This window comes from Carcharodon carcharias, chromosome 8, assembly GCF_017639515.1.
Source record: "Carcharodon carcharias isolate sCarCar2 chromosome 8, sCarCar2.pri, whole genome shotgun sequence".
Classification (NCBI taxonomy): domain Eukaryota; kingdom Metazoa; phylum Chordata; class Chondrichthyes; order Lamniformes; family Lamnidae; genus Carcharodon; species Carcharodon carcharias.
Window position 1 is genome coordinate 159,675,860 of NC_054474.1, and position 24,846 is coordinate 159,700,705.

Sequence of the window (24,846 nt, forward strand, 5' to 3'; positions counted from 1 at the left end):
CTGTGCCTTCAGCCGGCTGCGCCCCAAACCCTGCAATTGTTTTCCTAGATCTCTGCCTCTCTTCTCTTTCTTCCTTTTAAACACTCTCTTTAAAATCCACCCCTTTGAGCAAGCTTTTGGCCAATTGCCCTAATGTCTCCTCAGTGTACAGTCTTACTTTTTAATGTTCCTGTGAAGAGCATTATGTCATTGTATTACACTAAAGATGCTACATAAATTTAAGTTGTTGCTCTGCACATCATTAATGCTGCCTTTTAATCAATAGGGTAAGACAATCTAAACATGTCTGTGGACTTCATTAATATTATTGTTTACTTACCCAAAGTACGTACGCTAAGTAGTCCTTTCCTCCACTAGAATGAAACTAACTACCTGTAAGGGAAACTCGACTGGGATATGATCTCCGGAGCCTTGAGTTCTAGTTTTGACATCTGACATGTATATACTTTTTTGGTCTGTAGTAGTTTGCTTTTGGTTAACTTTTTAAACTTTCCAGTTTTCCAATGGTTTTTTTTATCCACTACCTTTTAAATTGCAAATCTGAACTTAATTAGTCTGAGTTTTCTCAAGTGCAGAACGTTGATTTGTAACTGTCTCCTTTGAGGCATCTACTAACTGTTTGCACTACAGTTACTCAATCCTTCAAACAGTGACTGCCAGATCTTTGCTTGATTATTGCAGAGAGCATTTACACCAATAATTACGTCAATTGAGAATAGCCTGTAGTTTTACAAAAGTACAGGCCTTTTTAACATGCGGCTGTGACATTTTTACACATGCTAAGTGTAAATTCGATTTTGGGTTTTTTGGTTTGTTTTATTTGTTTTTGCTTTTCAAACCAATTTAATTGACATTTCAATACATCATTTTAAACCTTCTCACAAAGAGGATTAGGAAGCAGGTAAACGTTAATCCTGCTGCACTCTCTTGCCAGCAGAAAGATGGAATGAGACTAGACGACCTAAAGTAACCACTTCCAAAAAAATTTCTTTCAGGTTTACATTTTCATAAATAAACACCATTGTTAAACTGTGTTGGAGGATGTGGAGATGCATGCTGTCCAAATGGACCAAATGATAGTATTAAAAACAAAAACAGAATTAACTGGAAAAACTCAGCAGGTCTGGCAGCATCGGCGGAGAAGAAAATAGTTGACGTTTCGAGTCCTCGTGACCCTTCGACAGAACTAAGTAGAAATAGGAAAGGGGTGAAATATAAGCTGGTTTAAGGTGTGTGTATGTGGAAACCAGCTTATATTTCACCCCTTTCCTATTTCTACTTAGTTCTGTCGAAGGGTCATGAGGACTCGAAACGTCAACTCTTTTCTTCTCCGCCGATGCTGCCAGACCTGCTGAGTTTTTCCAGGTAATTCTGTTTTTGTTTTGGATTTCCAGCATCCGCAGTTTTTTGTTTTTATCAAATGAAAATATTACTTCCTCCTGCATTGATTTTTACACACGTTCTATGCATGCAAACAGGCATAAAACATAGACTAAAATTTGCAAGTGATTTGCTGGGAGAACTCTTTATGAAGAAGTGAATTTTTTTAGTCCTTTCGAAGTTTAATTTCATGTCTTCTGTTCTATAGCTAGTGACTTCCTCCAAATTTCTAATGTTTATAATATGAGATAAAACTTGGAGAATTTACAAAAATGTCTTTGGTATTCTCTGAATAAACAAGCTTTTTTTAACATGCTTAATAAATGCTATTTCAGTCCAGCAAGTGCAGCAGTTAAAATATTTAACATTTTTGTTCTCTTTCTTCACTTCACCCCCATCTTGCAGATTGAAACCCTACCACCTGAACTCTTCCAGTGCCGTAAGCTCCGGACTCTAAACCTAGGCAATAACTGCCTGCTATCACTGCCATCGCGGGTTGGTGAGCTGATGAGTTTAACACAGCTGGAGCTTCGTGGAAACAGACTAGAGTGTCTCCCTGTGGAGCTGGGGGAATGCCGGCTACTGAAACGAAGTGGCCTCGTGGTAGAGGATGATCTCTTCAATACACTCCCATCTGAGGTCAAGGAGCAACTGTGGCGAGCAGACAAGGAACAAGCCTGAATTTTATTTACATTGTAAGGGAAAAAATTCTATCTTGCCAAGTTTCCAGCAGATTTTGAAAGCCTGCTGTACTGGAATGATTGAGCAGATCTCCTGTCCTGTTGTTTATATAATGGAAATGTGTCTAGTTTTCTGTTCCTGGAACTGGTGCTCTCCAAGCGGAACAGAGCGATAGACAGAATGGAATGCCTGCCAGTAACTAAAAGAATCACTTAAAGAGTTTAAATATCTTAACACAATTAGTATTTCTGCTTTAATGAATCACAAAAAAGCTAATATGTTCATAGCCATGACATGTCAACAGACTGATATTGCCAATGCCTTGTTATTTATTAATTAAGCTGGTACTGTATTAGGGACCGGTACTGTATCTGCCCCAAACAGGCAATACAACCTTTGCATGAAACAACCGGTGATATTTTAGAGAGAAAAAATAATCCCTTTTTGATCATCTTAGGCCAAAAAATGTTAGTTACTCATCAAGCTGATCTTATTTTATTTAGCATGATGATTAAACTGAACTCAGATTTGACGTCCTTTCCATCATTCCCTTCCAAATAGAGCAAGACACGACACAATACTCAGTTTTGTTGGCAAAACAGTTGAAGAGAGGATGCGGAATTTCCATGGCGGCCTGTCTTTGTTGATGTAGGCACTATTCTGAAAGGAGCGAGTATTGAGTTTTGAGGATTGTTTGGAGAGATTTCTTTTTTTATGAAGCTGTTAAAAAACTAAAGGATAGTGTTTTATTAAAAGTTCAATTTAATTAAGTTGTTTGGGGCACTTCCTTCATTTTAAAAAAAAAAGTTGTAAGGAAAGAAAATCTATTTTCCATGACATATGTAACTGTTCTTCAAAAGTACTTTGAATTACAATACTGAAGATAAAGTATACACATTAGAAATGTTCCTCTACTGATACTTGAGGGAAGAGGCAAATCAGTTTCTAACTTTTACTGTAACTCAACAGTCATTTAACTTAGTGGGTCGATGCAGCATGTGGCACAGGTTCAGTACCTGGTTTGTGAGTTATCTGATCTCAGCAGCCTAGGTAAGGGAGGTGAAAAATCAGCATGTTTGAGGGTGGGAGTAGGGAGCAGAAGGAGTTGAAGGGGAGCTGAGGGTTCCTGCTCCTGTTTACTGTCCAGTGACCCCTGCTAGAAATGCATCTGTGTGAACCACGGTTAAGGATGGAAGTGGGCTTTGTTGGGATGCCTCTGTTGTCATACAGCCTGTCATGATTATCTAGGTTCACAAAGGAAGAATGGGTAGGAGAGATGATATCCAGAACATTGTACCCTAGCACTTGGTGGGTGGAAAATAAAATGGAAAAATTCACTTAATGATTAATTTAAAAATATTTTTCTGTATAAAATATTCCCCTCACCCATAGTGTACTGTACCTTTTAGGTTCAGTACAGGGTTAACCTTTGTAACAGTACTATTTGTGAACCTGCATGCTGCAGTGTGGCTGTTTGCTTGTGACAATTGCCCATGCTATTTAATTTTTCTGGTTTCTTAACAGTTCCACTATTTAATCCCAGGCTCAAGTTATGTTTTCTCTTCTTTGTTACTGCTCTTCCAAACCAGCTTGTGCTTTTTTAAGTGTCCTGGTCTTGCTGCCATATTTTTGTTTAGATCAGACCACTGATTCTACCAGTGCTTTGTAGGTTTTCCTGCTCTGTATCTGTAACCTGTCATCCTTGGTCCTCTCCACACTCTGCCCTCATCCTACCTGAAATGGAGAAAGGAAATGACATAAAGAATAAATTGGCAATATGAAAAAGATCAACAAAAGATGAAAATTAGCGTGAAAAGAGGGCAGAAGAAGCACTGAGAAGTAAGGAGGGGCATCAAAGGCACATGGGAAGAAAATAATCAATTTTATTCAGTAATTTCACAACAGGCCCTCCTGTGTTTGAGAGAAAGATAGCAGTTTGGGAGGGACCCATGGAAGCCTCCATTAAATGCTGATTAGCCATTTGTACTTCTCCAATATTTTCTGTTTCTATTGTAAGCATTCACACATTTTTCTTCTTTTCAATTCATTTTGATTATGTCAGTACTATGCTGGCTGGTACATTGATAATACATGAAATTTGAAGTGTATGTGTATCATAACTTAGAGGAGAAATGGCATTTGGAGAGATGGGTGGCCTTGGGTTAGTAGGCCTGTCACCTATGGTAGGTAGGTTCAAATTCAACCCAGACTGATGGGACCAAAGGGTCTTCTGTCTGCTAGCTCTTTGGACAATCTCTAGTGGACATGGACCGACTGCAGAAAATTATGATTAGTTGGCAATGTCACACAGATAGGCATGGGTTGGGAAAAAAATGCCACACTGTTGAAGTTGTGGTGTTCCACCAAGGCTGGGGCAGAGTAGAGGGAGCTTTACAGTGTATCAAGTTGTACCTGACCTGTGAGAGCTTGATACTGACACTAACATCTGCCAACCAGGGGAAAGAAAAGGGTATTCTTCAAGGTAATTGTTGCCTCTGTTCTAATGTTTTCTTAAGAAAATGTATGTGCTATGCTTCTATTTTTGTTAATGCTCAAATTACTGGAAAATGTTGCAATGATCTCCATTTTACTCACTTAAGAATGAAATAACTACTGCAGTGTGCTTTTAATGGGACTGGCTTGCTTTGTACCTAAGTTGGATGCTATATATGATTTCATTATTTTTCAATTGTCATTGATGCTAAGACTTCAGTTCTGTCTCCTCAGGGGTGAATAAGCCTCAAACTAGTAGCAACACTTTTCTCAGGTTTGTTATTTTGATCGTTTGGCTTATTAAACGTGTAAGTGACTGTAATTGTGTTGATTTGCTTACACATTTGTTCAAAGCAGCAGAAAGTATTATCTAATGCTGTGAAACAGGCTTTATTCACAGTTTCTATGTTGAAACCCTACTTTGTTTTATTTCTTTTCAAATGTAACTAGAAATGTTGTTAATTTCATGTCTTAATAGCCCTATTTTAAAGCTGCAGTGTTTTTCAATAGTCAGCATCTCAGTTGGGATGTCGTGAGATATCTCAATAATAAGCCCATCAATTTTGAATTTACCTCGTGTCAGTATGGTAAAATCTGGCATTTTTACCTACAGAAGTTGAATTGCAAGGAATAAATTGCAAGATTATTCATATTCTGCAGTATTGTAATTATTTTGTTTCAGTTAGATCATGATTTTGCTTTGGAAACAAAATTATTGGTTACATGCATGTGCTTCAATATTGGCTTTCCTTCATCTACCTTTCTGTTTGCCTTTTCTTTCTTTCTCTGTCTCACATGACAAGATACTTACATTTCTGAAATGGCAATCTGATTTCCCATCATGATTGGGTGCCTAAAGTTGTTCAGCATTCAGAAACCACAATCACCTCTGCTGTTGAAATAAACCAAATGAGTATTATACAGCTATACAGGGACAAAAAAAAAATCTTATTGTGAAATTCCTCCAAATACAAGCATTTGACACAAAAACAAGCAGCCAGTGACCTTCATATGCAGAGTCTCATTAAAAACAAGATGATCAGTAAAAGGGTATTACATTAAAACCAAAATGACTTTGTAACATTTTTGGCTCCCAGATCAAAATCTTAAGAAATTGTGTGTTGAATTTATACTTTTTGAAATAAATGAGTGGGTCTTCTGTGTGTTCATAAATTTAACAAGAAGAATAATTAATTGAAAAATGAATTTGTGTCCCTCACCCACTCTTGTTACAAATAAATTTGTGTTGGTCATCTGTCCATCACCATTCAAAGAATGGCTAAGCATTAATAATGTACAAAATATGCAATTTCAGAGTAGATATAAATATTACAAATGTGTATTATAAACAATTATGTAAATCTAAGTGTAAATTATATTATTGTATAAAATTACACAAGTCATCAGATGTAAATGTGAATTTTGCTGTAATCTTATTTTCCCTGTAGTATATGTAAACTCACCATTTACCTTAGTGATATATTTTACTGCTCTGACTTTTAAAGTCTTACTTTCTGATGTTATTGCTTGTCTGCACATATACTCACTTATTAGGTGAAGTGATTAAGTTGACTCCCCTGCTCCTCCCTCACCTCCTGACTTTGCAACCAAAAATATTTGGGAAAAATAAATCATCAGCCTATCAGTTAACTGTAGGTCAAGATTTTAGACACATTGGTCAAGTTTGCAGAGAATTTACTCCAAAAAGAAAGAGCTTGCATTTATATAGTGCCTTACTATCTCCTTAAGATGACTGATAAAGCTTTATAACTACTGGAATTAAAGTGAGGCAAACACAGAAGCCAATTTGTGAACAAGCAAGGATATACAAACAGTAAATAAATGAATGTCCAGACAATAAGTGGAAGTTTCAACTTCATGGTAGAGGAACTGGTCCGAGTCTATTGGTTGTCCATTATATACTCCGTTTTATGTTTCCTTTAATTGACTTTATATAATTACAGGTATATAAAATTAAATATAAATCATTAGATGTAAATGTAATTTTCGCTGAAATCTTTCTTTAATCACATGATTCTCCCTCTAGTATATGTAAATTCTCCATTTACCTCAGCTTTTGATGCATATTATTGCATACTGTCACTGCTGTATCTTAGGCATTATTTTCTGGGAGGGAGAGATGTTGGCCAAATGAAGGAGAACTCCCTATATTTGCGTAGTGCCATAAGATCTTTTTGTCAACCTGAACATCTTCTCCTAGAATGTGTCCATCATGGGACTTAATTCCACAATCTCTGACTCAGATGCCAGAGTGTTACTAAATGAGCCAGTGTGTTACTTTTTCTCTTTACTGGTGATTTTTTTTGCTAAAGACAAAAAGCTTTCCACATAAGATACACACCTCGCCCAGTCTCTTACCTGGCAGTCTGTGCTGTAATGGAACCAACTGTTGGTGGCAAGATCATTTCAGTGATCAGTCAACTGATTGGCAGATAATTTTGGTTGACCACAGGATTGAGTCAGGACCTGAAAGATTGTGGGGCTAGTTTAGATGTAGGGACTGCTTACTGCACAGTCTTTAAACTTGGGATGAATGAGCAAATTAGGGGGAAATAACTTTTTACAATGGGAAAGAGTGTGAAAAATATTTTTTTAAACTTAAAAACAAAGTGTCATTCTATATTACTAGCCAAATAGACAAATAGTGCTTCAATACAATATAACTGACATATAGAGCTACTTTTTATAATATGTTCCTAATCTTGTTATGATTTTGTTGAGGCTGAAATGCTCAATTCATGTAAAAGGTACCTGGATCTGCACCTGAAGTGCTGTAACCTGCGAGGCTATGGACCAGGACCAAGTAATGGAAAGTGAGATTAAAATGAATGGCTAGTTTCTTTTATTTTCTCTTTTTTGGCTGGTGCAAACACTATGGGCTGAATGGCCTTTTTCTGTGCTGTAACTTTACTATGGTTATATTAACTGCTGCTCAGGGAGGGGGAATGTCAATGAAGACTCCTGTTCCTGGTCATTGTTAAGTCATTCCAGTGTGGAGCATGTGTGGAACTTGAGTGGTAATAGGATTGGATTTGGCTGTATGCCCCTCCCACAAGCAAATAGCTTTCCTGTACATATTGTCCAGGTTTACATGAAAAATGGCCATTAGGCTGAGCTATTGGAAGGCTGCCAGCAGCTCTGGAGTTCTACTTCTGCAAGGGGGAAGATTGGTAACAAAGTGTGGCTAGAAGTGAACTGTACAGCACCTCATTTGGTAGGAGCAAAAAAACCAAATTTTTTGCAGTAATAAGGAAGGGATGAATGTGCATGTGTATATATTGAGTTTTAAGCAGTTTTATTTTTCTTTACTTACCAACTTTATCCATCTCTACTTGGTGGCATTTGGTTCCACAATTATGCATCTGCCCTCTGGTACTTTGCCCAGGTTATCATTTTTTTTAAATCTATTCTGCAGGTGTAGAAACACTGGCATTGCCAAATTTATTGTCCATTCCTAGTTACCTTAAGAAGATACTGGTGTGTTGCAGCCTTGAATGCTGCAACACTTGTGTTGAGGATGATCTCACAATGTTGTTGGGTAGAGAATTCCAGGAATTTGCCTCAGCAATGATGAAGCAATACATGTACAAATCCAGATCATGTCTAACTTGGCAGGGAACTTGGAAGTGATGGTGTTCCTGTGGTTTGGTGCCCTTGTCTTATTTATTGGTTGAGGGCCAGTTGATTGGTTGAGGGCCCAAGTCAAAATCTGAGAATTCCCTATCTTTTATATTTGAGTCATGAAAATTAGCATCTGTGGGCATTTCAACCAGAAGCCATTGTGATATTTCCCCTCCCTAGCCCGGGGAGAAACCAAGTATAGAACGTGAGCCACCAGTCTGGCTGAGATCAGCTAACTCAGCGTAAACAGGGAATTAAAACTGGATATTCAGTTAAAGAAAACAAACCCAGTATTTTAATTTTCACCAGTATTGCTGCCAGCCTGTAGCTTTCTTCATCCGGCACCCACAAACATGCACTTCCAGTAAGAATTAGGAGCTGAAACTCCGGCTGATATTTGCCTCTCTAACTCGGGTTCTGAGGCACCCACTCTGTTATCTTAGCTGAGATTAGCCAGTTTCGTAACAACCTGGAACTAAATTAGTAACTTTGCAGATCTGTATGTTTCAGCTGCTCACAGGGTAACACATTAAGTCACCAGGAACCTAAATTATTATTGTTGACATATAGACAACTGTATTTAATTTTGAATCTGGGAAGATTGATCTTAAAGGCAAATCCTGACAGACTAAATACGTAAAATCCAAATTATGAATATACTTTTTACAGCTATGAAAATCCATGAAACAGATTTGTCATTTAAATAATAACCAGAACCAAGTGCAAGTCTGAAAATAGGAACCCATTTTAAATCAAGAAATCATTGTTAACAATTTGTCACATTTCTCAAAATGATCTAAAGAATTTCAAGTTGAATAGTTTTGATTGTTGATCAGATTTTACTTAATTAACTTTGTAGGTCAGTGAAAGTAAAACATTTTATTCCTCAGTATAAAGCATTTTGATACTTTCCTGTTTCTGAGGAGCACTATAGAAATGCAAGTATCTGAAGGACAGCCAAATTGAGGGAAAACCGGAGGTGGGAGAAAGCTAAAGAAACAAAAAGGCCGTGTTAAATAAAATGAAAAGTCTTAATTGTGGATAAGCTGAACAATCATCTAACCTATGTGTGTACATGTGTATTTAATTTAGTCTTTTGTATCTGATTAAGAAGATATTCAAGTATCAAAAATTACAACTAACTCACTTTGTGAGATCATGGCAAACTGGAATTACTCTCATCTCTTATTCATACCTAAGACACCTTGTAATAATAATGCTGCTCATTTTTACAGAACTAAAAATGTTTAAATTTTGTAGCTTTTGTGTTTGTGTGCAATAATCTGTGGTCCTACAGTGACAGGTCTCCACCCACAATGCTGATGTACATCTCTTTCCAGATGTCAGTAGATATGTTGTTTATTTTTGCATTTCTCTTATTTATGAATTCCCCAGGATCTTTTTTCCTACCTTTTTACTAGGTGCTGAGGCTAGATTCTTTAATTTTGATTTAATTTGAAACAGGCAGCATTCCATGTAATGTATTTAATGTGGTTCATTATAAAATTTCAAATTTTGCTACTGATTACACTGCACAGCCTTAATATTATAGAATGACTTGGCCATAACTGTGAATACTAAAGGCAGAATGTTGCCACTGTCATCTCAAAAATACCAATGAAATTATAGTAATTATTGACATTGGTCTTTCAGTAGTGTATGCACATTATTATGATTGTAGAAATCTTCAGTTTTATCCACAACTATATGCTTAACTAAATGCATATTGGTGGATTACTATTGGTCTAACTCACCGCTCCACCATTATCAACTATCTACCATCTACCCTATCAAGTCCACTCAGGATCTTATATGTTTAAATCAGATCACTTTTCATTTTTCTAAACTTCCAATGACTATAGGCCTAATCTGTTCAACCTTTCTTCAGAAGATAAGTCCTTCATCCCAGGAATAAGTTGAGTGAACTTACTCTGAACTGCTTCCAATGCAATTATATCCTTTTTCAAATAAGGAGACCAAAACTGTACACAGTACTCCAGATGTGGTCTTACCAAGGCCCTGTACAGCTGCAGTAAAATTTCTCTACTTTTAAAACCTATTCCCCTTGCAATAAGCACCAACATTCCATTTGCCTTCTTAATCACTTGCTGCACCTGCATACTAATTTTGAGATTCATGTACCGGACACTCAAATCCCTCTGTACCACCAGGTTCTGAAATCTCTCTCTACTTAATGGTATACTGTGTTTCTATTCTTCCTACCAAAGTGGACAAGTTCACATTTTCCCACATTGTACTCCATCTGCTAAATTTTTGTCCACTCACTCAACCTATCTATATCCCTTTGCTGACTCTCTATTTCCTCTTGACTTTCCTATCTAAATTGGTGTCATATGCAAATTTAGCTAACATACATATGCTCCCTTCATACAAGTTATTGATAAAGATTGGAAATAGTTGAGGCCCCAGCACTCATCCCTGTGCCACTCCACTAGTTACAGCTTGCCAGTCTGAAAAAGACCCATTTATCCCTACTTTCTGCTTCCTGTAAACTAACCAATCCTTTATCTATGTGACGCCTTACCCCATGTGCTCTTACCTTTAATGTAGCACCTTATCAAATGCCTTTTGGAAATCCCAAGTACACCATATCTATAGGTTCCCTTTATCTACCTTGCTTATTACGTCAAAAAAATGAATAATAAAAGACTATTTCCCTTGCAAAAAACATGTTAACTCTGCCGGATTACATTATGATTTTCTAAGTATCCTGCCATAACCTCCTCAATAATGGATTCTAGCAATTCTCCTATGATAGATATCAGGATAACTGGCCTATAATTTCCTGCTTTCTGATTCCCTCCTTTCTTGAACAAAGGTGTTACATTTGCTATTTTTAACTCGCTGGGACCCTTCCAGAATTTAAGGAATTTTGGAAGATTGTAACCAATGCCTCTACTATCTCTGCAGCCATTTCTTTTAAGGCCCTAGGATGCAGGTCATCTGGTCCTGAGGACTTGTCAGCCTTTAGGCTTAATTGTTTTCCCAGCACCCTTTCCCTGGTAATGGCAATTGTTTTAAATTTCTCCCTCCCTTTCCCCTCTTGATTTTCAAATATCTTTGGGAAGTTTTCTAAGTCTTGTAGTGAAGATAGACCACAAAATACCCCATACCCCCCCCCCCCACCCCAACACACATACACACACACCTTAAACCAGCTTATATTTCACCCCTTCCTTGGATTCACCTAGTTCTGTTGAAGGGTCATGAGGACTCGAAACGTTAACTCTTTTCTTCTCCGCCGATGCTGCCAGACCTGCTGAGTTTTTCCAGGTAATTCTGTTTTTGTTTTGGATTTCCAGCATCCGCAGTTTTTTTGTTTTTATCTCTGTGTTTAATTGACTGCTACTGCTCTTCAAGAAATGCCTTCCTTGAAGAAGTTTTGTTCGTCTCTGCGACAAGATTTCCGTATCTCTCTTTTGCCTTGCTCACTTTCATTGCTTTCCATTTCTCTCCTGGTGTTCGACAAGATGTTTACTAAAAACCGCTTTCACAGCCATATCTCCTTTCTCAGTGACTGTCTCCATCTCCGACTTACCCCACGTGGATTTCAACTGAAATTCCACCCCTCGTTTCGAACTCGCCCAGGATTACGTTTCTCGGACTGCTGTTCCCGTCACATTCTGAGATCCACACTCAGTGCCATGCGCCGCCATATGAACACACTCGACCTCTCCCTCCAGCAGCACCGCCGTACCCTTTTTCAAAGCTGCGCGTGCCCCCAGTTTCATTTTATTCTTCATCTCATCCGACGCCTCAACAAGAAACTTTTTCTCTTTCTCTCAAGTGTTAAGGAAGCTCCAACAACTCATCGACACCAACACCCATCTAGGACCCTCCACCCCTGCTTGTCCCTCCGTCCCCACCCCATCTTCCAATCCAAGCCCCAGCCGTGTATTCACTATACCCCCTGACCTTCCCCTCTCTGATGCTGAACGTTCAGTGCTCAGCAAAGGACTTAGTTTCATACCCTTACGCCCTCACCTCAATGAATTTCGGGTTCGGCATGATGCTGAACTCTTCTTCCGCCGTCTTCGTCTCCGGGCTCACTTCTTTGGGCAGGAGTCCTCTCCCCATTCAACGGATCCTTTCACCCACCTCCAATCTTCTCCCTCCACCTGGACCCCTCCCTCTGGATTCTTACCTTCTCTTGATCTTTTCATTGAGAACTGTCAGCGCGAAATTAGTCGTCTCAATTTCTCTGCTCCTCTCACCCATTCTAATCTCTCTCTCTGAACTTACTGCACTCCATTCTCTCAGGTCCAACCCTGACATTGTCATCAAACCCGCTGACAAGGGTGGTGCTGTTGTTGTCTGGCGCACTGACCTCTAGCTCACGGAGGGTGAGCGTCAACTCGCAGACACTTCCTCCTACCTCTCCCTGGACCATGACCCCACCACTGAACATCAAGCCATTGTTTCCAGGACTGTCACTGACCTCATCTCCTCTGGGGATCTTCCTCCCACAGCTTCCAACCTGATAGTCGCCCAACCTCGGACGGCCCGCTTCTACCTCCTACCCAAAATCCACAAACAGAACTGTCCCGGTAGACCGATCGTGTCAGCTTGCTCCTGCCCCACAGAACGCATTTCTCATTATCTTGACTCCCTTCCCTCTCCCCTTGTCCAGTCCCTTCCCACCTACATCCGTGATTCCTCTGACACCTTATGTCACATCAACAATTTCCAGTTCCCTGGCCCCAAGCGCTTCCCCTTCACCATGGACGTCCAATCCCTCTACACCTCCATCCCCCACCAGGATGGTCTGAGGGCCCTTAGCTTCTTCCTCGAACAGAGGCCCGAACAATCCCCATCCACCACTACTCTCCTCCGTCTGGCTGAACTTGTTCTCACGCTGAACAATTTCTCCTTCATCTCCTCTCACTTCCTCCAAGTAAAAGGTGTGGCTATGGGTACCCGCATGGGCCCCAGCTATGCCTGTCTCTTTATGGGGTATGTGGAATATTCCTTGTTCCAGTCCTACTCCGGCCCCCTTCCACAACTCTTTCTCCGGTACATCGATGATTACTTCGGTGCTGCTTCATGCTCTCGTCGGGACTTGGAAAAATTTATTAATTTTGCTTCCAATCTCCACCCCTCCATCATTTTCACATAGTCCATCTCTGACACTTCACTTCCCTTCCTTGACCTCTCTGTCTCAATCTCTGGTGATAGACTGTCCACCAATATCCATTACAAACCTACTGACTCCCACAGCTACCTCGACTACAGCTCCTCACACCCCGCTTCCTGTAAGGACTCCATCCCATTCTCCCAGTTTCTTCGCCTCCGTCGCATCTGTTCCGACGATACTACCTTCAGAAACAGTTCCTCTGACATGTCCTCCTTCTTCCTTAACCGAAGATTTCCACCCACGGTCGTTGACAGGGCCCTCAACCGTGTCCGGCCCATCTCCCACGCATCCGCCCTCACGCCTTCTCCTCCCTCCCAGAAACATGATAGGGTCTCCCTTGTCACTTATCACCCCACCAGCCTCCGCATTCAAAGGATCATCCTCTGCCATTTCCGCCAACTCCAGCATGATGCCACCACCAAACACATCTTCCCTTCACCCCCCTCTGTCAGCATTCCGTAGGGATCGTTCCCTCTGGGACACCCTTGTCCACTCCTCCATCACCCCCTACTCCTCAACCCCCCTCCTATGGCACCACCCCATGCCCACACAAAAGATGTAACACCTGCCTCTTCACTTCCTCTCTCCTCACCATCCAAGGGCCCAAACACTCCTTTCAAGTGAAGCAGCATTTCACTTGTATTTCCCCCAACTTAGTCTACTGCATTCGTTGCTCCCAATGTGGTCTCCTCTACATTGGAGAGACCAAACGTAAACTGGGCGACCGCTTTGCAGAACACCTGCGGTCTGTCCGCAAGAGTGACCCAAACCTCCCTGTCGCTTGCCATTTTAACACTCCACCCTGCTCTCTTGCCCACATGTCTGTCCTTGGCTTGCTGCATTGTTCCAATGAAGCCCAACACAAACTGGAGGAACAACACCTCATCTTCCGACTAGGCATTTTACAGCCTTGTGGACTGAATATTGAATTCAACAACTTTAGGTTGTGAGCTTCCTCCTCCATCCCCACCCCCTTTCTGTTTCTTCCCTCTTCCTTTTGTTTTTTCCAATAAATTATATAGATTTTTCTTTTCCCACCTATTTCCATTATTTAAAAATATTTTTAAATCTTTTATGCTCCCCCCACCCCCTCTAGAGCTATACCTTGAGTGCCCTACCATCCATTCTTAATTAGCACATTCGTTTAGATAATATCACCAACTTTAACATCTATATGTTCTGTTGTCTGTGACATCTTTTGATGATCTGCTTCTATCACTGCTTGTTTGTCTCTACAACCACACCACCCCCCTCCACTTCTCTCCCCCCACCCAAACACCACCCCCCCCCCCCCCCACCACACACCTTAAACCAGCTTATATTTCACCCCTTCCTTGGATTCACCTAGTTCTGTTGAAGGGTCATGAGGACTCAAAACGTCAACTCTTTTCCTCTCTGCCGATGCTGCCAGACCTGCTGAGTTTTTCCAGGTAATTCTGTTTTTGTTTTGGATTTCCAGCATTTGCAGTTTTTTTGTTTTTCCCACAAAATACCTGTTCAACATCTCTGCCATTTCCTTGTCCGTTATCAATTCCCCAGACTCACCCTCTAGAGGACTAGCACCAGCTTTAGTTACTCTTTCCTATTTAAATACTTGTAGAAACGCTTGCTATCTGTTTTTTTATATTACTAGCTAGCTTTCTCTCATACTCCCCTTTTTTCTTAAAGTCGTTCTTTGCTGGTTCTTAAAATCTGTCTTCTGACCTACCAATAATCTTTCTTACTCACTGGGATAAATCTTTGCTGAGAGTTATTAAATATATCCTTAAAAGTCTGCCACTGCATCTCTACTGTCCTATGCTTTAATCTAGTTTCCCAGGTTACATTAGCCAGCTCTGCCCTAAGCCCATATATTTACCTTTTTTAGGTTTAAAACACTAATCTTAGACCCACACTTCTCCCCTTCAAACTGAATGTGAAATTCTATCATGCTATGATCACAGTTGCCTAGAGGTTCCTTTACCATGAGGTTATTGATTAATCTTGTCTCATTATTCATTACCAGGTCCAGGATAGCCTACTCCCTGGTTGGCTCTAAAATATACTGCTCTAAGAAATTGTCCTGAATACACTCGATGAACTCATTTTCCTGGCTACCTTTGCCAATCTGATTCACCCAATCTACATGGAAATTAAAGTCAGCCATGATTATTGCGGTAAATGCAATAATCATACACACCCATTTATTTTTTTCCTGTGTACTCTGTCCTACAGTGTAACTACTGTTAGGGTGTCTATAAATTACCCCCACAAGTGATCTCTTACCTTCCCTATTGTCTGTACCCAAATTGTTCCTACATCTTGCTCTTCCAAGCCAAGGTAATCTCTCTACTGTACTAATGGCATTCTTAATCAACAGAACTATGCCACCACCTTTTCCTAGTTACCTGTCTTTTGAAAATGTCAAATACTCTTCAATATTCAGGTCCCAGTCTTGGTCACCTTGCAAACAGCCTCTGCAATGGCAATCAGGTCATACATATTTATTTCTATCTGTGCTAACAATTCATCCATTTTGTTACAAATGTTGCATGCATTCAGATACGGAGCCTTTAACTCTGTCCTTTTACCATTTTTGCAAACTCTGGCCTTATGAAGGATTTTCAGAGGGTACATAATACATGTTTCCACTTGCTGGCAAATTGACAACAAGAAGGCATAGACTTTGAATTATCACAGGAAGAACAAAATGATAAATTAGATTATTTCCATACCAAGGGCTACTAATATAATTGGATATGGAAAAGGGGCAAGAAAATCAGATTAAATAGCAACAGCTGAAGAATTAGTACTGCCACAATTGGGAGGTTTCATTGAAGGTTAGTTTGATAAATCCCACAACAGCAACGATAATTTCATTGTTAAAGAAGCAGGTGTCTTTTGTCATTAAAGAAAAGTTAGATACAGTTATCAATGACGTTGCTCAAAGTGAAACCAAGCTAACTCAAGAAGGTTCAGGTTTGACCCTTTACTACACAATGTAGACAATACTTGTATTTATACAGGAACATTGCTGCCTCAAGTTCTGACCTCATTAGGGAGATTGACAAATGAGAAAAAAGAATTGATCACCTGATTCCATGAGTATTCTGACATAATGCTGCCCAAATCAGATTTTGCAAAGATTAATCATTTCATTTTGTTATCTGAAATAGTGTTAGACTACCGGACTGTATCTCTTGTTTGAAGTGTTTTAACTGCTCAAATCGCATTTTTGTATTAAAATTATACTGTTATACATGAAGAAACAAGAGTATGTGTTTATTTTGATTTTCACAATTGGTGTGTTCCTCATTATATTTGTGTCATTTTAAGGAATCTCAATTTTTCAGTTGGTGTGCGGGGACGAGCCCAACATGCTGGCACGTAAAATAATTCGCGATGGCGTCGGGCATGGGACATCAAGCTGTCTCGCGATGTTTCATTCGGCGGGTGGGCACGCACCAGAGTCGGCTGCATGCACGCCGATAACTGATAGGCCTGTTAAGGCCTTTAACAAATTAATTAATGTAATTGTTTATGCTGCCTGTCCAGCCTTAAGGTTGGCGGGCAGGCGAAAAGGCCAAGCAGCCTTCACGTTTTTTAGGAAACCTCATCCACGAGCGGAATGATGTTTCCTAAAGCTTTCATCAAATCAAATTTAAAAGTTTTCTGAAATATAAAAACATGTCCCATCTCATGTGACACAGTCACATGAGGGGACATGTTTAATTAAATTTTTTTGCCATTTATTAATTTATTTCAATAGCGCTTCAATCTCCCTGAGGCAGCTCCCTGCCTCAGGGAGATTGAAGCGCTCTTTTGCATGAAAGAGCGCTGGCCCTGACTCTCCCACCCACCCCACCCCCCACCCCGCCCGGACAGGTAGCGCTCCGCTCGCATCTTACGCTGGGCAGGCCTTAATTAGCCCACCCGGGTAAAAATAGCACGGAGCCAATCTCGGGCAGCGGTCAGCTCCGTGACCACCCCTGCCGAGCCCGCCCACCGACTGAAAAATTCAGGCCAAAGTCAAGATTTCAAATCCTTAGTGGCCTGAAGAATTAATGCTGACTTGATAGTATTTAGTAATAGACCATTTTTCATATTTGTATATCCTCTATGATCCCTTCTTTCACCAATTCTTTTGCTTCCATCTCCCACCCACACTGTTCTCCTTGGGTTTCAGGACAGAAAACTCCAGATCATAAAAATGATCATGAACACCTTTCATGTCACCCTTTGGCTAGCCCATGAAGAAACCTTACTGACCATTGTGAAAAAGGACCTTTTCCTGTCTCTTTATCCTCCTTTACCACAAGCAGCCCAGAGAATCCCTGAAACCCAAAGATTGACTGACTGTAAACGTCGATTGCGAATGGCAATTCAAACTTGTCTTATAGATTAACACTTCATATAGTCATTAAAACTAAATACTAAAACTAAAAATTAAATGTCTTGAATGCAGTAACGTTTAGTAATACTAGTCTGGATGTTTCCTTTTGTTCACTGGAGGTATGAATATGAGAATTCTTGACTCTTCATACCTCCCATGAGTAATTTACTGATTTGTCAGCATCTTTTTACAATGTACACAGATGTAAACCACACTCTAGTCTGTCCTGTGTTCTCAGTATCTCTCTCCCCTTCTGCACCACTGTGAAATTTTTTGCCATTTCCCAATTGACCTTCCTTAAGTCAGTCTTAGTCACATTGCTAATTCAGTGTCGAATTAAGTGTCACTTCATGCTGTAGGCTCCTAGTTTTAAGGAACTGGATTGAGATTACCCAAAACAGCCAACAGCCAAAGCACCTAGGTTCCTGTGGTAAAAGACCAGTGTCTAACCTATTGTGTCCTCTCAATTAAGTCATGACTGGGTCTATCACTTTTTTAATTTTATACTTTTTAGTATTTTGGAAATAAACCAGAATATCAATGTAATAAGTATATTCTAGCTGGCAATAATGTTACCATTTATGTCAAAATTGTTGTGTTAGGGGAACTAGATACAGTTTAAGTAAAACAAAAACAAAAATACCTGGAAAAACTCAGCAGGTCTGGCAGCATTTGCGGAGAGGAACATAGTTAATGTTTCGAGTCCGTATGACTTTTCAACAGAACTAAGGAAAAATAGAAAAGAGGTGAAATATAAGCTGGTTTAAGGGTGGGGGGTTGTGGGACAGGTCGAGCAGGATAGAGGGCCAGTGATAGGTGGAGATAGCCAAAAGATGTCATATACAAAAGGACAAAGAGGTGTTGAAGGTGGTGATATTATCTAAGGAATGTGATAATAGGTGACCTTAAGGGTAGAAAGCAGGATGAGCAAGGTAAAGATAGCCCTAGTGGAGGTGGGGCAGGGGGAAGGGATCGAAATAGGCTAAGAGGTAGGGATAAAACAATGAATGGAAATACATTTAAAAATAATGGAAATAGGTGGGAAAAGAAAAATCTATATAAGTTGTTGGAAAAAAGGGGGATTGGAAAGGGGGTGGGGATGGAGGAGAAAGTTCATGATCTAAAATTGCTGAACTCAATATTCAGTCCGGAAGGGTGTAAAGTGCCTAGTCGGAAGATAAGGTGCTGTTCCTCCAGTTTGCATTGAGCTTCACTGGAATAATGCAGCAGGCCAAGGATGGACATGTGGGCATGAAAGCAGGGTGGAGTATTGAAATGGCAAGCGACAAGGAGGTCTGGGTCATGCTTGCGGACAGACCGAACGTGTTCTGCTAAGCGGTCACCCAGTCTGCGTTTGGTCTCTCCAATGTAGAGGAAACCGCATTGGGAGCAGTAAATGCAATAGACTAAATTGAGGGAAGTGCAAGTGAAATGCTGCTTCACTTGAAAGGAGTGTTTGGGCCCTTGGACAGTGAGGAGAGGGGAAGTAAAGGGGCAGGTGTTGCACCTTCTGCGTTTGCATGGGAAGGTGCCATAGGAGGGGGTTCAGGTGTAGGGGGTGATGGAGGAGTGGACCAGGGTGTCCAGGAGGGAACGATCTCTGCAGAATGCCACCGGGGGGGGGTGGGGGGGGTGGGTGGGTGAAGGGAAGATTTGTTTGGTGGTGGCATTATGCTGGAGTTGGCGGAAATGGTGGAGGATGATCCTTTGAATGTGGAGGCTGGTGGGGTGATAAGTGAGGACAAGGGGGACCCTATCATGGTCCTGGGAGGGAGAGGAAGGTATGAGGGCAGATGCACGGGAAATGGGCCGGACACGGTTGAGGGCCCTGTCAACCACTGTGGGTGGAAAACCTCGGTTAATGAAGAAGGAAGACATGTCAGAGGAACTGTTTCTAAAAGCGGCATCATCAGAACAGATGCGACAGTTTAAGTAAGTTGTATTTGAATTTGTGTAGAGAAATCGAAACCCTGGAGGTGGCCCCTTATGGAGGAAGTCTGAGAGAAAGTGACATTTGGGAGAAGATTGCAAAGCGAGTTCTTCGAGAGTGGAGATTGGAAACCCTAGTTTGAAATGCGGAATTCCATGAGACCAGTTGGCTCGCAGTGTGACAATCATCTGGGGGGAGTTGATAAGAGATCCATACCATCCGTTTGGGGTGGCATCTTTCACTTGGTTTCAGAGTGTGGCATGTCTGACCACAGGTCACCTATTGATTTACGTGGATTATGTACTTACTGTGAATATTAGAGTATAAGATAGTTTTTGTTACTTGCGTTATCCTTATGAATCTATATACATCTGTAAAGGTATAGCTGTGGATCAATGAGTATTGTAATATAATTCATCTTTTCTTGTTAAATGTTTTATTATTTTGTTAAAAGTTCATTAATCAGCTGACTCTTGTGACTGTTCAGTAGCCACCCTCCACATTTCTAAACAAAAAATAAAGTTAGGATCTATCAAGCCGGGTCCCACCTTGGGATCTGACTTGTCCAGGAGTAACATCAACTGGTTTCATAATAATTAGAAGTGCTATAGTGGTACAGATAAAATATAAGAAGCTTTTCAGTTGATCTGCAGAGCCAATAAACTACCTAGGAATAATGAAAGTCTCAAATTAGTCTTGAGAATTCAGAAGGACTGAGGCATCAAATGCATGATTGGTCAATGATAAGAAATTTAATGCCAGATCTGGACAGCAATGACACCAAACCCAACCCAAGCCTAAAACAAGAGACAGATGGAGTAGCCCATATTGGTATCTAGGACAGAAACAAAGGCTGTTTCACCTAATTATCTGGTTTTTTTTTTGAAAAATATACGTTATTTGTAAAATATCTAAAAGAACATTACAAACACTTCAATATGGTCATTACAGAAAGTGCAATAATATTCAAATTTTCTACATAGATCATGTTGCACTCTGAGGTGCTTCAATACAATTATGATACATGTAATATCTACTGTAAACATTCTGTTATGATCACAGCTGAGATTACTCCTGGACAAGCCTGATCCCAGGGTGGAACCCAGCTTGATAGATCCTAAGTTTTATTTGTTTGTTTAAATGCATAGAGAGGAGCTACTGAACAGAGTTACTGGAGTCAGCTAATTAATTTTTAAGAAAGGCGTAAAACATTTATTAAACAAGAAAAGATTAACTATATTACAATACTCCTTCACCCACAACTGTATCTTTACAGATATATACAGATTTGTAAGGATAACACAAGTTACAAAAGCTATCTTATACTCTAATGTTCACAATAAGTACACAGTCCATGTAAATCTATGGCACCCTGTGGTCAGACACACCACACTCTGAAACCAAGTGACAGATGCCACCTCAACCAGGTGCTATAGATCTATCCTCAACTCCCCCCAGACACTCGTCACACCAACCAATCTCATTGAACTCTGTCTTTCACACAAGAGTTTCCAATCATCACTCTCCAAGAACATGCTTTGGAATCTTCTCCCAAACCAATGCTTTCTCACAGATGCCTTCCGCAAGGGTTCACCTCCAGGATTTTGAACTCTCCTTCTGATGTTCCCCTTCCCTGGGTCACCACATGCATTCAAGCTATCTTCCACACTCTGTCACTAATTCAGCCATCAACAGTACCACTGCTTCACATGCCCATAGCAGAGTTACAGCCCTTCAGCCAGCCGTCTCTTTGGACTTTTTGCCTCTTGCAAGCTGTTCTCGCTTTAAATCTGCTTTCTTCAGCTTTTGTCTCTAAATCTGAAGTTTTGTGCCATTCTTTCTGCCCCTCACTCTTGACTTCATTGACTGGACTTTTTCAAGGTTCCTCTCCTTCCTTTGACTAGAGGGTCTGCTTGGTACTTTCCCCTGTTCCACTTCCCTGGATTTTGGGGTCTTTAGCTTGGGACTGGTTATCTGCTCCTTCTAGGCTGCTTCTCTGGCAGCTACCTTCAAAACCAGCTGAACTCCAAAAGCTTCCAAACCAAACTGCTGTTTTTCTTCTTCTGTGTGTGTCTGTGGGAGGGACCAGTCTCTCTGGACCCTTGTTGCTGGGCAACAGCACTGTGTTTTTACTATCCTTGTTTGTTTAACTTAGCTTAGTCGTAAAGCTCTTATTAGAAATGTAAGCACCTTTTAAAGTGAACCAAAACTCAATTTGACCTTTCTTAACACACAGATACAGAAATACAAATCAAACCTAAACATTAAAGCTAACCTCATTCCTAACACCCACAAATACATATATAACTTACTTAAACTAAATCTATTTCCTAACAATTCAATGTGAGTCATACAGCCCAAGGGGTTCTTTACAATTTCCAGCCCAATGATCTTCTTTCCACCAGTACACACATGCAGTACCTTAACAGAACATGGAAGTCAAGGGTAAGAAAAGCCCATTGAAATTTATCCCTTCATGGTCCAGCTCTCCTAAGACAGCCTCTTTCTGAACATCCTATTTTCCATATAGTCTCTTGAACCTACCTCAATCAAAGCTGCTGGATTTGAGAGTGTGTTACTGTATCAGTGACAAGAATACTCCATGGGTCTTTGCTGAGAATGTGTCTGTTAACTACAGTGCTGCTCATTGGTGTTAGCTGAGCCTCCGTTCTCTCTCAATAAATGTGAGTACATCACTTAGTGTGCAATAAAACAGAGATCCCTGGTTCAAGCACTAAGAGGTTGATTTACTGATTTCAGCCATGGAAGTGCTGTTGGCATACTACAGTTGGCTTCAAAGTCATTGGATCAGAGAGGGGGGAAAACATTGTTCATTCTCTAGTGACCCCTATTGGGAAACTGCATGTGTGTGACCATCAACTTAAGCCAGAATCAGAGAACATTAACATTCTTCATAGTTCAAAAGCTTGCTGATACCATCTAAGCCAACACTTGAATAGTGCACATTTGGGTGAGTTAGCGGAAGGCATCTGACACTTATGGAATTGCACTCCATCTGCACTGCATCAACGTCTTCAAAAACACAGGAAAATTAGCAACATCTATCAGATTCAACTATAATGTTGTTATAATATTCCAAATTGCACAAAACATTGATATGGGGGAAAGATAACAGAATTGTTACAGTATAGACGGAGGCCAAATAGCCCATCGTGTCCCTGCCAGCTCTCGGAATGGGCAATTCACTTGTGCCATTCCCCTGCCTTCTCCCAGTGACCCTGCACATTCTTTCTTATCGTGAAAGGAGAATGAAAGATGAAAAGGAATTGTTCTTAATGAATATTGTCCCTGTAATTTTATCTCCAATGAATTGGTCTTTCTTCAGTTTCTGTGAATGTGGAGTTGTATGACTTTTGAAGGTAGGTTGGTACCACGCAGTGGTGGTGGAGGTTCGCCACCAAGTTTCTGGTCAGCCACATTGGTGAGAAGACGTCTGTGAACTGTGTAGAAGTTAGGCACTTCCGGTGGGAGAGACATTAATAGGCAGTAAATCTCTTATGGCTGGTTAAAAGCACTAAGGTTGAAGATGGAAAAACTGGTTTCTCTCTCACATGTCCTCTTGGTCATAATTTGTGCTAGTCCAGGCAGGTCAGGAATAAACAGCAATAGACAGGCTTGTACCCTTGTCAATAACTACAGAAGCAGGAAAGAACACAAACATTCAGAGCTCTGGTTAACTCAGCTCAGACTGAGTTTAGACAGGTTTTTGAACTACTAGGGAGTCATGGGTTATGGGGAATAGGCAGGAAAGTGGAGTGAAGGCCACAATCAAGTCAGCCATGATCTCATTGAAAAGCAGAGCAAGTTTGAGGAACCAAATGGCCTACTTTTCTTCCTAATTCTTATGTTCACATCATAAAAGACATTCTAAACACAATAAGTCTTAGAACCTATTGTGAGTTCTCTGATCAGTGGCAGAGTTCTTTAGAGAGCTGCTGACCCACCCTGTTCTTCAATAGTGTAATAGCACTTACTAAAATGCCCTTCATAAAGAAGGATGCTTTACAGTCATTTGGGTAGGAAGAGGAGGGCACCTAGTTACCAACACAGAAAAGTAGAGGACAAAAGTATCTTACAACAGTTAAAAAGAACTCTGATACAAATCAACATCCAACTTTTATTTGCATTGAACTGGGTCAATGCTGGCCAGGCTTGGTTGTTGGACAAAATGAAGATCTGATGCAATGTGATGCTGCCATAGTCAAATAAACTACCAACATTCACCTGTTAAAAGGCTGCAGACACCCAACAACTGTACTTCTGCAAGATTTAGCCTTCAGGTGAGAACAGCAAAGTTTTTTAAAAGTAGAGACACAGACAAGAAGGTAAATTATGCCTCAGGGTACAATAAATGTACTGATAAATATTTGTTTTAATGACACTGTTTCAGAGTTTAGTATTTATCTACTCATCAATTTATGAAACCATACTCAGATAAGAAGTTTCATCAGCAGACGAGGCTATTCACCTTAAATGTTTCCCTTTATTATATATCATCATTATTGATAATAGATGTGAAATGTTTATATTTTTACTAATCCAAAACTTACAAAGAATCTTTATTTAACAGATTCAGTATAAATGAATTGTGTTAAGTGGAATAATACTATTCATCAGATGAGAAATGGAAAAACTGAAGTGTAACTAGATGTAATAGGCGAGCTCTACTGTTGAACCATAAGCACTAATGGAAAATTAGGATAATTAAATATGAGATTTAAACAATCGCAGTTCAGAACTTCAGTGCCATAGTCTGCAAGAAAGCTATATATATATATATATATAGTCATGGATACTTAAAAGTTCTGTAATCTAGTCAAGTGATTCAGATTGTGTCATTAAGCCAAGCCCATGCAGGTGAAAGGACATTGAACCCAGGAATTAAGTTAAAGAAATAAATTCTCTTTCTTCCAGCTGAAATGTTTTATAATATCTGTTATGGTCTCACAGGAACAGGAGTAAGTTATTCAGCATCTTGAGCTTGTTCCATTGTTCAATTAGATTATGAAAGATCTGTATCTTAACTCCATCTATCCACTTTGGTTCTGTAACCTTTTGTAACCTTACCTACAAAAAATTCTAATACTTCCAATTTTAAAATTTTTGATTGACACCTAGCTTCCTTTTTGGAGGAGAGTGTCTCAATAAGCTAACAAACACCACCAATTATGT

General features: G+C 40.2%; 1 protein-coding gene across 4 annotated transcripts in view; it reads left to right on the plus strand.

Annotated features, from left to right (window-relative positions):
- lrrc8aa (leucine rich repeat containing 8 VRAC subunit Aa) overlaps positions 1–7,413 on the plus strand; it is a 45,097-nt gene extending 37,684 nt beyond the window's left edge. For all 4 annotated transcript variants that reach the window (XM_041193154.1, XM_041193155.1, XM_041193156.1 and 1 more), the window contains one exon: positions 1,786–7,413. In XM_041193154.1, the coding sequence (XP_041049088.1) occupies positions 1,786–2,061 (276 nt within the window). In that variant the 3' untranslated portion in view covers positions 2,062–7,413. The remainder of the gene's footprint in view (positions 1–1,785) is intronic.
- Positions 7,414–24,846: the final 17,433 nt, after the last annotated feature.